Below are 16,075 nucleotides of genomic sequence, written 5' to 3'. Positions count from 1 at the left end.
ATCAAACTTGAACCACGACATGTCTGAAACGGCCCGGTCCCAACGAGACCTCCGTGCCCCAGTTTCCGTGTCCCAGACACTTAAAGCCGAAGAGAAAAATAATAATAAATATAACTGCAGGCGGCAAAACACTAGGTCCAGTTGAGTCATGTTAGGTACGTATTAGTGGTATCCAACGCTCCGTAAAACACATATTGCGCTTACGTCACTGGAATGTAATGTAGTTTTTGGGGGTTTTGTGAAACGCAGCACAAGTAACAGTTTTCCGAGTTTCTTTTAAACGCAGCATCGGCTCAAGATGTCTGGCTACGTGGGTTGTCTGTGAACGCGTTGCAGTCCACAGGGCGCAAGACGCTGCATGCGAATGACTTCCGAGTGACGAAGATTGGACTTATAGAACTTCTGTTGATGACTTCACAGAACAGCCCTCTCCGAAAATTAATCAAATTACATCAACGTTCTTCTACTTCTGACAACATTTTTTCCCAAATTTCTGCTCCAAATGTACATTGATATTGATCAAACTCACACAACAAGACGTCTGAAATGTCCCGGATCTAACAAGACGCTCAACCATGTCGGTGTGTACTGTGGTTGCAGTGTTTCAGATACTTTTGGCCCGAAGAATGCAAAGAGATTAAAAATGAAACATTTGAGAAAAAACAATAGGGCTGGACCCCTAAATAAAGCTGCAGGAAGCAATACACAGGGTCCAGTTAGGTGGTGATAGGTACGTATTACAGGTTTTCTGGTTCTGTGAAACGTAGCACGAGTAACTGTATTAAAAAAAAATAATAATAAAAAAATCTATAATAGATATAGCTGCAGGCAGCAATACACAGGGTCCAGCTAATTACTGTTCGGTAATTATTAAAGTTATTTGTGTTATGTGAAATGCATCCCAATTTACTTAACTTACAAACATCAAACATTGTGGACTTAAGTCGGGTAGTTATGGCCATAGTTTATTTTAGAATATTGTGACTGACCTTCAAAGTGACCTGGACATGTAAACGTAATGTAATTACATTCATGGAATTTAGAGTATGCAATTTTCATGGCATTACGTATGAAGCATTATGAAGATAGGTCAATTCTAAATAATTGTTCTAAATAGCTGGGTCTTTATTGTCTTATATTTTTTGCTATTTTTCGGCATCTGTAACAATGACAAAAAAAACTTCAGTAATTAACATCATAATAATAATAATAATAAATATATTCAATTTAAAAAATATATAAATACATTTAATTTGTAAATACTACTTTATCGTACTTATCCTGTTAATAATGTTCAATTTGAAAATTCAGTTTTATATCTTATTTGTCTACATTGTAATGCAGACAACATTTTTGTAACTTCAACAATAATTTTGAATTATAATTATTAAGGAATAATTTGTTTATATTACAAACAACTTTCTGTCTTTGTGTCTGTTATATGTCAATTATAATGTATTTACATATATTTATGACAACAATTTAAATTACGTAATGTATTTGTTAAGTTTAGTTTACTTAACTTCGATTACATTTTCAGTAAGATACGTTTCCATGAAATACAAACAACGTTGTGGTATTCCCATTAGTAATTAACCATTTCATGGCTTCTAGTTTTCCGATGCCTCGTTGGATTTTGAACGCCTCACTCAGTCGCACATTTCGGTGCTTTCCAGTGAACGCCGTGATAAACCCCGTGGATTACTGTTCATTTTTTTTTCATTAATCTGGCAAAGTAATGTGCACTACGGATTTAAAATATTAATCTAACAGATCTACTGACATCCATCAGGTAAGAAGGAATATAAATACACACATAGATCGGCAGTGTGGTAACGTTGAACAAGTACAGAATGACTCTGTCCACTCCACACCCTGGACACGGTCCAACTGAACGTTCTCCATCGGAATCTTTATATTTATAGTGAATAAATGCATGACGTCATAAAGCGTCTTACTGTAAATCCCATTTTTAGTAAATAATATGATGGCGTCATAAAGCTTCTTACTGTGAATCTCATTTATAGTAAATAAAATGATGACGTCATAAAGCTTCTTACTGTAAATCCCATTTATAGTCAATAATGTTATGACGTCATAAAGATTCTCACTGTAAATCCCATTTATAGTAAATAATATGATGACATCATAAAGCTTCTCACTGTAAATCTCATTTATAGTAAATAAAATGATGACGTCATTAAGCTTCTTACTGTAAATCCCATTTATAGTATATAACATGATGATGTCATATAGCTTCCTACCGTAAATCTCATTAATAGTAGAAAATATGATGACGTCATAAAGCTTTTTACTGTAATTCTCATTTATAGTAAATAATATGATGTCATAAAGCGTCTTACTGTAAATATTATTTTTGGTAAATTATATGTTGACGTCATAAAGCGTCTTACTGTAAATCCTATCTTGTTCATTTTGGAATGAGACGTGTGACGTGTCAGTTAACCAAGACCAACTGAATATTTGGGTCAACGTTGTTTGGTTTTTCACAAATATCTGCTCCGTATCTGGACCGATTTGGATGAAATCGAAACAACGAGATCATTGTGACATATCGTTTTAGGAACTTTTAGGACTTTGTGACAGCACGGTTCATGTTCTTGTGTTATGCAGAAGTTGCTTTTCCAGATAGTTTAAGGCTTATACATTACGAGAATCTTCTTTTTCCTCTTACAATAACAATAAAGGGCTGCCGTACAATACAAGAGGGTGTGGGTTATAATAACTTAGAATGATGATAATACAGTAATAAGAATTCAATTAAAAAGTAGTACTACTACTACTATTAATACTACTACTACTACTTATTATAATATTAATAATAATAATAATAATAAGAAGAAGAAGAAGAAGAAGAAGAAGAAGAAGAAGAAGAAGAAGAAGAAGAAGAAGAAGAAGAAGAAGAAGAAGAAGAAGAAGAAGAAGAAGAAGAAGAAGAAATATATATGATTATAATAATAAATGTAATACAAAAAATGTTTTGGAAAAATAAATAAATTAATAAATAAATTAATAAATAAACACATAAATAAATAAATAAATAATAATAATAATAGCTGCAGGCATCAAAACATGGGGTCCAGGGTAGTCAGCCCTTCATTAAAGTTCAATGGACAAGTGTGCTCTGGTTCTCTGTTCCATTGTGTTTTGTGACTGCAGAAGTTAATTCGTTCCAGCCTGGTTACAGTGTAATTCTATGATCGGGTGGTGTTTGGGGCCGTGGGTGGGTTTCCTACGCCGCAACTAACGGTGGTTATCATTCTGAAGCAGGGCTGCATGACTATGGCTGAAATGATAGTCACTATCGATCGATCAATAACGATTATTTCAGTTAATATTTTGATCACCATTATTTTTCATGATTATTAAAAGATTTTGGCGAGCAGAATTATTTTATGGCACTTTGTAAATCAACAGAAAACTGCCCCCACAACAATAAAGTATTTTATAAACCTATTAATAAATAAACTAAGGTAAGTGGTTTAACTGACTTCAATTGCAGGAGATATATAATGACATAAATTGTGTGTAGTGGGTACACCAAAAACTATTAAAAACTACTAAAAATGTTTAAAAACACATACACAATAGATACTGGTTCTTTGTATTATTTAATTATTGTAATTGTTACTGGTAACTATAATTCAGGAAGATTGAAGACATTGATATCTCTGGAATGTCTATAAATTCTAACATTGATGCTATTGGGTTTTTATTTTGTAGACCTTACTCTGGTACGTGTCAGTTTTCCTCAGAAGCGTATATATATTTATGACGTTCAATACGCTGCGCATTGTTTAATCCAATTGTCTTCTGGTAATACTTTAACTTGTTGTTTTTCAAACATAATAAAGGTAAATAGTAATAACATAATACCTTTTGCTCTGTAACTTGGTATGGATAAGAGTTTGTATCTTATATTCCTTTAGTTAAAGTCCAATCCCGACTATATCTGTACTTGACAGAAAAAAAAGAAAAATACAAAATTATTTAGCAATAACGGACCGATCTGGATCAAACTTGGACGTGGCATGTCGGAACAGCCCCGAATACACATTTTGCTCATCTTGTCTGTGAGTGGGGCGGATCCATGACATCCATCGACTGATTATGTCAGTTCTTCATCAACAACAGCGATAGGGCTCCGGTCCCTCCGGGGCTGGACCGCTTATAAACACCGCACTAAGATTCACCCAACTGGCTGACTGTCGCCGAGCCTCACCATCCCACATCCGACCTAAAAGCTCCACCTCAGATACTTTTCTTCGACCACCTTTTCCTGTTGTTTCCAGCGACACGACGTCTTCTGAAGCAGCCAAATGTCACGCCGCTGAGTGAGGAGCAAGCTTGCTGACCTGGATAGAGACCCGCAGCACCTTGGTTCCGGCGGACCCTCCTCCATCCCCCCCACCCCTCCCGGACATCTGCCCGTCTCCATGAATGAGCAATAAGCTTCTCCAAATATCCCACAGGAGTCAGGACGCTCGGTTTCGGTTTTATTGGACACCGTGGCTACGACCGTGAGCGACTGGGTGAGTGGCTGAGTGAGTGGCACAGGCCTCAAATGTCAGGCCAGTTGCTCGGGAAGGGAAAGGCCAGAGGTCGGCGCTCCCAGACTCCATCATCCACCGCTCGGATTGGCAGCTTCTACATTATATTACGAAGTGTTTCCCCCCCAACCTCGTTCTGCCACGGCGCACTTTCTTACAACAAAATAATCCCACAGCAACACCGCCGTCCCGTCCACTGCTAAAAACGTCGCAAACATGCATGACGTGCGCATGTTTTAATGGTCTACTCGTACTTAGTGATGCACGACTCACGAACGATTCGTTCCTAGCGAGGAAATCTTTGAAATGACTCAGGCGTCGGAAGTCACTCCGGGGTAACAGTGGATGAGCGATTTTGTTTTTTTTGGACTCACAAACTGAAAGTAACCACTAAAAACGAAATTAAAAAGTCTGAGACAAAAAAAGGTCAATGCACAACGCTCATTCGCGCAATTCATATTGAATGTGGCCGATTTACGCTTTGCATTTTTGCCAGAATCCAGTGATTCTTGTGAGAATTCCATTGACAACTCGGAGCCGAACCGACTCTTCCGACTCTCGCTCGCCGTGCGTCGAGTGACGCCAGCCGAATCAAATAAACAGAGTCGGAAAATCCACTGGCTCTTTTTTTTTTTTTTTTTTAACCAGGAACCGAATCTCAGACAAGAGTCAAACCTTTCATCAACAGCGATAGTCCTCATTTTCGGTGTGAAACTTGCGCCGGCGAACGCGGCGCCACATTTTTATGCGGCGCCTTAAAAAAGTCTAAAACCGAGGCCGCGTTTCAGTCCCCGTTCAGGAGGAGGGGAACGCTGAGGTGTTTTGTAAGCAGTGTCAAAATAAAGCGCCACGCCGTTTAACTTGATCCCCCAATTAAGTAGGACACAATGAGTCAGAGCAGTTTGTTGGCCGGCCCCGAACGTACAGCAACAGCTAAGATCCCCCTCTGAGGAACGCTCTGTGCTAACGCTAAGTCATGCATGTCAAATGGGTATTTGATACAACATCTCAAATAGTAGTAGGGGAGTGGGAGGAAGAGAAAAAAAAAAGAGAACAACAAAAAAAACAACCCCTCTTGGTGACGGGATGCTGAGGAACAAAGAGCAAATCCTTCAATCTCACTGTTAAGTACAATTCATTGCGGGGGGATCTGAGAACAATTTAACACCTGTTGCTCATTCTACAGTTTCACCGTCAAGGCTGACGTACTCTGCAAAACTGAAAAGAGGCATTTCTGTTATTCCTTTCCGACCTTCATGACTGAGTGTGTGAACACATAATACTCTTTGCTCTGCCGGTTGAGTGCAAGGTAGCCGTGCTTTGTTTCACACGTCCATCACAATGCCGCTTTGGAGGGAACTAATAGCATCGCTGGCATCCAGGCGCTGTGCCTTTATTTTCTACTTTCTGAGGAGTCCGACCCGCAACATCTCTACAACACACCACCCATCATAGAGCTTGGATTCCTTTTTTTTTTTCCTCAGCGATGGCTTGATTGAGCAACTGGACTGTATTAACCGCACGGTGACCTGGTCGGGTGGTACCCTACCTGTGCTGCTCCAGCGCCTGCCTGCTGTGAAGCTGAAGCCCACACTCCCCACAGCAGAGCTGGCTCTGGGCCTGGCCCTCGCGCCTCATGCCCGCTGCGAACTGGCCCAGCCGGCTCAGGAGCTCCCTGTGCAGCAAGCCCTGGTGCAGGAGGCCGCCGTAGGCCCTGGGGTCCAGCGGCACGCCCAGGTTCGGCGCCACGGAGACGGATACGGGCATCGCCCCGTCGCCCGCGTGGTTGGGTGCCACCGAGTACAGGGAAGCCAAGTGTTTCTCGGCCATCCCAGGGAAGCCGTCGAGAGAATTCCCCATTTGTCCCCCGTCCTCCTGGCCCGAATGCAACTCCCGAGCGCTGGTGATCACGCTGCCTCGGAGTGGGGTCCCCGGACCCTCGTCCCGGGGCTGCTCTGACATGCAGCTCCCCTCGCCTCGGCCGGAGGACCGGCCCTCGCAGCCGATGGCGTTGTCCACCTGCATGCTCTCCGTCTTAATGCTCCTGGTGGGGTCCAGGAACGGGACCTGGGCCACCCGAGGACTGTTCTGTTGGGACTGTCGGGGACTGATGCGCTCCATCTGGATGTCTTTGTTCATCCCAGGGCCGGATAGCGGGTCCCCATCAGGGTCTCCGTCAGGGATGTGGTAGAGCGCGAGGTGGTGGAGGGCGGTGGGCATGGGGAAGTTGCTTCCATCCTGTATGGAATGCTTCTTGGACATCAGCATGTGCCTCCAGTGTCTGGCTCGGCCGTGGTCGCCCTGGTCTCCGGGCGCATTGTTCCCCGCCGCCTCCTCGCTACCCTCCGACTGGATGGTCTCCAGCACCTTCAGGCACTGCTCCTCCAGGTACTCGATCTCCAGGATCTCGGCGGCGTACAGCAGGTCGTCCAGGTCCTCGGCCGTGGCCTGCAGCGACGCGGTGTAGGCGTACTCCAGGATCTGCTGGAAGGTCTTGGGGGACAGGAAGTCGAGGGCGTAGCGCAGGCTGCTGCGGTGGAACAGGATCTCGAACATCTTGCTGGTGCAGGCCAGGACGGTGCGGTGTGCCGGGAACTCTTGGCCGTCCACGGTGATGATGACATCACAGAGCGTGCCGGCCAGACGCATCTGGTTGGCCCGCTGCAGCAGCGTGCTGGGGTGGGTGGGGTTGTGGAGCTGGAGCACGCCCATGTTTGTCAGACCCGTATCCACTCGGACCCCCGGTTATCCCACGCATGAGGTGTGACTCTGCCGGCCTACGCTTGGTTTGACGTCTGGGGGAGTCACAAGGGGGGGGGGGGGGGGTTAGTGGTGGTTCTACTCACAACGCAGGTTCAATGCACAAATTAATCACATGCACATTCTCAAATATGCATCTGAATCCAATGGATTTCTATTAAACACACTACATAAAACCAAAATCATTACATTAAAAACAAATTCAGAAATGACTTATATTTTAAAATTACTATTAAAAGGGGTCTTTACATATCATATATCATAAAAAATGCGCACTGATCATGCATTTTTATTTACATTGGATAAGATAAGATAAGATCCAACTGTATTGGACGCGCAAGATTGGACACATGCCTGAGGTCTCAACACATTCATTCACATTAGACAATAGAGTTTATTGTCTAATGCATGCGCGCGTGTGATTGGTGTCTTGAATAGACAAAATAAGACACCATTAACACACATGCATACACACTCCTTAAGAGTTGATAAACAGAGTGAATGATACTAATAAGGTCTTATTTGTGGATGATAAATCTGGAGCCGGATGAAAATGCAAGAGCAACATTTATTAAAATGATAATAATAATAACAATAATAATGACAAAATATAATAATAATAATACTACTTACCCTAATAATAATAATAATAATAATAAAAATAATGATAATAAAAATAATATAGCATCCTTTGGGTCACATAGTCCATCGGCTCAACAGGTTGTTAAGACCTACACTCACAGGATTCGGGGAGATATTGACTCTGACACGTCACGTGTTGGGAAACGAGCTGCGGGCAGCGAGGGAGCGCGACAGAGACGCGCAATAAGTTCAAGCCAAAGTGGAATTCGGGCGAAATAAACCACGCACTGTGTAGGCTGTGACGAAACAGGAGCCGTGACGCCTTTCGAGGTTCGCTCGACCCTGTCCGCGGAACTAACACGACCACGACCCCCCCCCCCCCCCCCCCCAATCCTCTCCCGTCCCTTCGAATAAAAGGTGGATCTTCTGGGAGCGTCAGCCGCGCGGGTGATGCTGACGCGCTTCACCCGGGGCGCAGAGCATCAGGTGCGGATCCCCAGCCCCGACCTCCATCCCAAGTCACGGTGGCCACGCAGTCACACCCTCCAGAGTGATCGCAACAACGGCAACAGCAATAATAATCACAGGGTCAAGTTTCAGAGAGAGACTCCAAACTTCTGGGACATTTTTTTTCCTTTTGGTTTTTTGAATGGAATGACTAACACTAAACAGTCCCGGCTGAGAGCACCCGCCGCTCTCCTCGGTTTTGAAAAGTTAACGCAGACGTGACGGTGGGTTTTTTTTTTTTTCCCCGGGGCCGCTTGTGACCCCCGCTTCCTACCTCCGTGTCCCTCCTGCGGTCTTGCTGCTGTCACCCGGGCAGCATCGCGGCTCTGGCTCATCTCGAGCCGCTTCCCAGCGCTCTCCGCTCGGAGTGAGCGCATCATCGGCGCCCGGTGACGTCACGGCCCCGGACGCCGCTCCGGCGTGTCTCTGTTACAGCTGCGAACAGAGACATCTACCGGGCATCCCATAGACTCCATTGATCCGTGCGCTAATAGAATTAAATCAATGTCCATTAGATCAGATAATTGAGGGGAATTAAGAAATAAAGGGGGGTGGTGGGGTGTCTATAATAGGCCACTATATACAGAATGCACGTATATGTATTTGTTGGTTGTTAATTGCATATGGTCCAAATGTTCCTAATATTTAATTGTTTTACTTTATTATTATTATTATTATTATTATTATTATAATTGCCCATTTATTTAGATGTAAGCTGTTGTAACACCTCAACCCTACGGGTACAACGTATGATCCATCCATCTATCATCCATCTATCCATCATCCATTCATCTGTCTATCTACTGTATCCATCCATCTACTGTATCATCCATCTATCCATTAATCTACTATATCCATCCACCTACTGTATCCATCCACCTACTGTATCCATCCATCCATCCGTCCATCCACCTACTGTATCATCCATCTATCCATTAATCAACTATATCATCCATCCATCTATCCATTAATCAACTATATCATCCATCCATCTATCCATTAATCTACTATATCATCCATCCATCCATGTACTGTATCTATCCATCTATCCATTAATCTACTATATCATCCATCCATCCATGTACTGTATCTATCCATCTATCCATTAATCTACTATATCATCCATCCATCCATGTACTGTATCTATCCATCTATCCATTCAGCTGGCTGTCCACCCATCTATCATCTATGGCTCTATCGATCATCCATCCATCCATCTTTCTATGGCTCTTATCATCTATCTACTCTATCCACCCATCCTCCATCCATCGCTCGGATGAATCAATCGACCGATGCATCCATCTGTTTCGATTCAGAATATCCAATTCCTTTGGTTATTAACCCTGACCCATCTGCGGCCTTCAGTGAGGCCAGACAACATCGTTGAGACGGAGCAGCTCAGCCCCGTCAGGTCCAATGTGACCCCCCACAGACAAACGTGTGTATTTCCAGGTGTTTGTGACGGAGCAGGATTTCTAACCAATCCAGAGAGGTTTTACAACAGCCCCCCCCCCCCCCCCCCCCAGGTCCCGTCAATTAGGGTCCAGAGCGACTCCATGACGTGGCACAAACAGCGGCAGCGCACGGGGATCTGCCTCCACCTGGCGGCGGTGCGCCCTTACTGCGGCTCCCACGCCACGCGCGCCCGCACCGGAGTCAAGTGACGAAAAACAAAATGTCAGAGTCAGAAAACATGTTTTATTCTCTTTTAGAAGGGTCAGCACTCAGGTGGTACACAGCTGATTCAAGGTTCTGAGTCGGACACAACAGAAACTGAGGGGGAGGGGGGGGGGTGGGAGAAACAGAGAGAGAGAGAGAGAGAAACAGAGAGAGAGAGAGGGAGAAAACAGAGAGAGAGGGGGGGTAGAGAGAGAGAGAGAGAGAGAGGGAGAAAACAGAGAGAGAGAAACAGAGAGAGAGGGGGGGGTAGAGAGAGAGAGAGAGAGAGAGGGAGGGAGGGAAGGAGAGAAACAGAGAGAGAGAGAGAGAGAGAGAGAGAGGGAGAAAACAGAGAGAGAGGGGGGGTAGAGAGAGAGAGAGAAACAGAGAGAGAGAGGGGGGGTAGAGAGAGAGAGAGAGAGAGAGAGGGAGGGAGGGAGGGAGAGAAACAGAGAGAGAGAGAGGGGGAGAAAACAGAGAGAGAAACAGAGAGAGAGAGGGAGAAAACAGAGAGAGCACGAGAGAGAGAGAGGGGGGATAGAGAGAGAGAGGGAGAAAACAGAGAGAGAGCGAGAGAGAGAGAGGGGGGATAGAGAGGGAGAGGGAGAAAACAGAGAGAGAGCGAGAGAGAGGGAGGGAGGGAGAGAAACAGAGAGAAAGAGGGCGAAAACAGAGAGAGAGAGAGGGAGGGAGGGAGAGAAACAGAGAGAGAGAGGGGGAGAGAGAGAGCGAGAGAGGGAGGGAGGGGGGTAGAGGGAGGGAGAGAAACAGAGAGAGAGATGAGGAGAGAGAGGGAGAGAGAGGGAGAGAGAGGGAGGGAGGGTGGTAGAGAGAGTGAGAATGGGAGAGAGAGGGAATAGAGAGAGAGAGATGGGGGAGCGAGAGATTGCGAGAGGGGGTAGAGAGAGAGATGGGGCGAGGGAGAGAGGGGGACGAGAGGGTGTAGAGAGAGGAGACAGAGGGAGAGAGAGAGGAGGAAGGAGAGAGAGAGAGAGAGAGAGTTATGGAGAGAGAGAGAGAGAGAGAGAGAGAGAGAGAGAGAGAGAGAGAGAGAGAGAGGCTCCAGGGATGAAGGGAACAGGGTGGTCTCTGGAAACAGCGGAGGAGGATGAAAAAAAAAAAAAAGCGCTCCTGGTCAGGTGGAGCTCCTGGTCAGGTGGAGCTCCTGGTCAGGTGGAGCTCCTGTTCCCCCTCCATCAGTACAACACCAACCATCCCCAATTTCAATGGGGATCATCAACACCAGCCCCTGCACCACACGAGCAGAGTCTTTCCAGTTCGCTCGACCCTCCTGCCCCCTGTCTGCGGCGCCTCTGAGACCGGACCAGCATCGTTGGCGCTGAGTCCTTCAGTACAAGAAAGAGACACAAAAAATACCGAGGACGCAAAGAAAACCGGAATTTTTTTTTTTTTTGAAATAAAACGGAAAATAATCCACATTACACAACACTAGAAAAATAAAAATAAAAATAAAAAAAAGTGGGGGGGGGGATAAATACTGTGGAATTGTACCAAAAAAAATAAAATATAAAAAAAAAAAATAGGCCCAAAGGTAACACTCATGAAATGGATGAGATCTATTATAGGTATTTGCCCCAAAACAAAGTGGGACACGTCGATCTCCCTTTTTAGTAACATGTTAAGTACTGACTGAATTCATGCCAAGACTCAAAACATCTTATTCCATCCACAATAGCTGGCAAATAGATAGTGCTGTGACCGAAAGACAAACAGTTTCATACACTACACGTGTTATAATGACTACATTAGTCCATATTTTACACTTTTTCTTTTTAGAGATACACTGAACCTACAAAGAAAAGAAAAAAAATAAAAAAGCAAAGAAAAGAGAATAGGCTCCAACTCTGTCACGACAAAGCTATGCAGATTATTATAGAACTCCATGACAAGACGACCTACCGATACACAGTCACAGTGCACAAGCTTGCAGGCAGGGATGGAAAAAGGGAAGTTTAAGAAACGTCTGGAAGTTTTTAAATAGTACAAAAATGCTGCCCCCCCCCCCACCCCCCATCCCCAATTTCCTTCAAAAGAAACAAACCCTTTCTTCCGTTGAAAGCGTGACAGAAATTTGGAAAAGCCAGACATTTGATCATCTGTTTTGTGGGAAGAGGAAAGGATGGTTATCACCGTTGATGTTAAAAAAGGAGAACTTCATTAAAGCAGTTCTTCGGTTTGGTCATTTTGGATTTAATATGTATAACAAATGTTACACATACATTACACATACATTATATATACTATATATATATATTTATGCTATATATATATCTATATATAATGTATTTAACTTATCACTGAGGTAAGGCGGGTACTAGACAGAATAAAGAGTCGACCACTCAAAAATAACTATGAGACAGAAGCTGGAAGTGGAGACCCCCAGGGGTCCTCAAAGGGGTCTCAAACCAAAGGCCCGGGGGCCACATCCGCCCGTGACATGTTCATATAATATATGAATTATAAATAATTATTATCTGCTCCATATAACTTACAATTATTATTATTATTATTATTATTTTTATTAATCCATGCAATTGTATGCAACATGTTTTTATGGTTATGTGTATATTCATAACAGACGTATTATTTCGGCAGTTCACCAATTTAAAAAAAATAAAAGTAAAATAAAAGCGCAGGACAGCTGTATTTTCCCTTGATATTCAACGTGGCCCCCAGGTAAATTGAGTTTGAGACTTCTGGACTAGATCTTCAGATGAAAGTGACACTGTGTTACACTGTGGATTCACATTTGTGTGTGTGTGTGTGTGTGTGTGTGTGTGTGTGTGTGTGTGTGTGTGTGTGTGTGGTCAGAGCTGATAGCTGAGTCATAATTAAGCCAATGAACTTGGGCATGTGTTTGATCCACAGCAGCATATCTGCGCAAGATAGAAGAACAACCTCGTAACAGACAGTGAAACATTTAGCAAAAAACAAACAAACAAACAAAAACACCCCCAAAAAAACAAATGAAAACAGTACAAACACCAGCAGGGTCAGACATGCAGAACAAGCTACTTGGAGACTAGCCCTCAAATCATTATTCGAGATAGAAAAAGCCAAACAGCTGCACACTTCAACATGGAAACGATAAAAAATAAATTCATATATAGTTCAAATTTCTTTTCAATATTTCCAGAATAATGGAATGCGCGTGTGTGTGCGTGCGTGTGTGTGCGCGCAACGGCACTTAAAACCTTTTCTTAAGCACAATAAAAAGTATAATCGAGCCTCATAGATTGGATCGTTATCAGTGAGTCTCTACTTAAAATCCACCTGAACGGACTTAAATAAAATAAAATAAAAAAATAAAGTTATTCTCTGGTGATTTATTTTTTTTCGAAAGATAAAGACAACAAACATGTTGTTTTTTGTTGCTTAGTTTTTTTCCCCCCAAATCAAAAGATAAGATGGAACCAGACTCGAGCGATTCTACCGTTGTAATGCGAATGCAGTTTTACTGTAAGGGCACTGGGAAAAAAACTCAAAACTCTTCATTTTGGGGGATGGGTTGTGGGGTTGTGGGGGGGTGGGGGGGGGTGGGGGGGTGGGTTCCTCCGCTCTCCCATCATGCTTTGCCGTCGCCGATGCTTTTCTGCGCCACGTTGTTGTGTTCTGTCGACATCTCCGTCAACCCCGCCAGGGCTTTGCCTTTCTCGCTGGAAATGACCTTCCTGAAATAGAGAGGGGAGGGGGGGAAAAAAAAAAAGAGGAACAAAGTTAGGAAGCGGAGATAGAGAGAGAGAGAGAGCGCGAGAGAGAGAGAGAGCGAGAGAGAGAGAGAGGTCAACAAAACCTGTGTCTGTGTCCGACATCATCCTCTACTTATGATCTACCTCAGACGTCGAGTCGAATTGAGGAGTTGCATTCCGACGGCGTTCCTCCCATATCATTAGGGAGCGTTTTTTTATATTTTAATAGCAGCACTGAGAAATAAAAAATTCAAAAACATCCATTTTCTGCTAATCAAAGAGACTATGCAAGGGCCACAGAAGAGCCCTGGCGCTCCAGTCGGAGGGAGGCCTCGCCGGGGGCCGGCAGATCCGGCAGATCCGGCCTGGGAACCGCCAGCCGCGCCCGCCTTTCATCTCTCCCACCAAGGCTGTAGCGTTAGCCGGGATTTATTAGGAGTCTCGCGCCCTTTGAGCTACGGCCTGGGCGGAAGTAAAATGAGATAAAGTAAAATGTCTCGCTCGGCTAAAGTTGCTTAAAAGGTGACGGGGCAAACCCAGACGGTAAAGATCTGTCCACACAAAGCGATGAATAGAACCCTAAGGTCTAAGGCCTGATGCCTCGAAATATCGCGACAAAATCTCACGTGACAATGTGGTCAATGGCAAGATGCGGTGGTCAATGGATGGGCGTACGAGTTACACACACACACACACACACACACACACACACACACAAACACACACACACACACACGTTCAAACACGGACAGAGATAAACCTCTAGAGGGCGCCATACTCGTCGTGGGCCGGATGAGCCGCCTTAGCCCGAGTCTCTGAAGCCGGCGTGGGGAGGCCTGCTCCGCCTCTGTTGGAGAGGAAGGCGGCGGGAGGGCTGTCCAGACTAATGAGGTCTACGGGGGCCGCGGCGGGACCCTCCAGCCCGTTGGGCAACTCTAAATCTAACTGGGCGGCTTTGGATCCTGGGACCTCGGGTCCGGGTCCGCTCTGGCCGGAGGTCAGGAGGTCGTAGGTGGTGGACACTGGCGGGAGGTCGTTGGAGACGGGCGGTTCGAGACCAGCTAGGGAGGAGGCGGGCGGAGCCGAAGAAGGGATGGGAGCAAGGATGCCTGGAAGTAGCGGGCGAGGGGGTTCTTCGGCGTCCGGGCCTTTGGGAGCATCGTGGACGGCTGCAGCGGGATCCTTGGCGGGGTTGGGCTCGTCTTTGGTGGAGGCCTGCTCAGAAAGTTTGTCGTCTTCAAAGGGAGTGAGGCTACTTTCTAGGGCAGCGTCTGGTTTGGCGGCGGCACTGGTCGCTGGGCGAGCGGAGGCGGTTTTAAGGTGAGGTGTCTCGGCGTCTAGGGGTTCCGGGGCCGGCTGGGTGGAGGCGTGAAGGCCGGGCGGCCGGGGGGCGCGTTTTCTACCCTCTTGAGTGGGAGAGGCCGACGTGGAGGAGGATGGAGAGGAGGACGTAGTCAGCGCCGACACGGGCAGGCTGCCTTTCATGTTCAGCGCGGCCAGTTTGGGGGAGTTCCTACGCTTGGGCGGGATTGGCGTGGCGGACTTTGGTCGTTCAGGGGTGCAGGGCGGAGTCGTCGTCGCCAACGTGGTCACATTCTCCTCCGGTTTGGGGGCGTTGCTCGCCTTTTGCTCTATCAACGGGGCCATTTTGGCTGTGACGGCGGAGGTGGAAATGAGCGGGGCGGGCGGGGCGACGTTGGACTCCGGGGTGGGGGCCGGCGCCGGCGTGGGCGAGGGGTCATTGGCCGGGGTGGACAGGCTACACGTGAGGGTGGTGGTCTCGCTACTGGGGCTGTCCAGAGCGGGGTCAAAGGTGGCGGTGGCCGTGTCAGAGTTGGTGGCTACGGAGGAGAGGTTGTCCAGGGCCAGAGCAGCGGTGTAGGCCGCCAGCCTGAGAGAGCGGGAGAGAGCAGAGACACACAGACTAGACACCAGGGTGACCGTGACACAGGGCGGTGGCCAGAGACATGCAGAGGGTTTAGTCGGGCTCATAGAGTCACAACGAAAAAACAGAAGAAAAACACAGACGGAGCAACCGAAATCAGGACTAAGGAACTCAAATGAAAAAAGGGCGGGGTTTCATGCTGTGAGTGGGACGTTAAACAATAAAGCCCATACACGCAACCACATGGAAACGGAGCTGCTTAGTCTAGTCTTTCCACAGAAAGCCACAGCACCACGTGGAACCACTTGATGGGTTGATCAGTACCAGTGACTTCGTGGCCGCTCTACATCGCTGTGACGGATGCAGCTCGCTGGGACATTTTAACTAAAGTTGTCCAAAAC

The 16,075-nt window shown here is 45.9% G+C and overlaps 2 protein-coding genes across 2 annotated transcripts in view; both read right to left on the bottom strand.

The window, feature by feature from the left end:
* The window catches only part of zbtb16b (zinc finger and BTB domain containing 16b), a gene marked incomplete at its 3' end in the record, with an annotated part of 38,234 nt that extends 30,948 nt beyond the window's left edge, over positions 1-7,286 (bottom strand). The window contains exon 1 of the mRNA XM_080007086.1: positions 6,121-7,286. Within this exon, the coding sequence (XP_079863212.1) occupies positions 6,121-7,283 (1,163 nt within the window). The 5' untranslated portion in view covers positions 7,284-7,286. The remainder of the gene's footprint in view (positions 1-6,120) is intronic.
* Positions 7,287-14,551: 7,265 nt separating this feature from the next.
* Positions 14,552-16,075, bottom strand: part of ncam1b (neural cell adhesion molecule 1b) — a gene marked incomplete at its 3' end in the record, with an annotated part of 106,346 nt that continues 104,822 nt past the window's right edge. Inside the window, exon 20 of the mRNA XM_080006688.1 lies at positions 14,552-15,680. Coding sequence (XP_079862814.1) covers positions 14,552-15,680 — 1,129 coding nt within the window. The remainder of the gene's footprint in view (positions 15,681-16,075) is intronic.

The sequence above is a fragment of the Zeus faber genome (genome assembly GCF_960531495.2).
Source record: "Zeus faber genome assembly, chromosome: 9".
Taxonomy (NCBI): domain Eukaryota; kingdom Metazoa; phylum Chordata; class Actinopteri; order Zeiformes; family Zeidae; genus Zeus; species Zeus faber.
The sequence above is the reverse complement of the archived record's forward strand: the minus strand, read 5'-3'. Positions and strand labels throughout refer to the sequence as shown.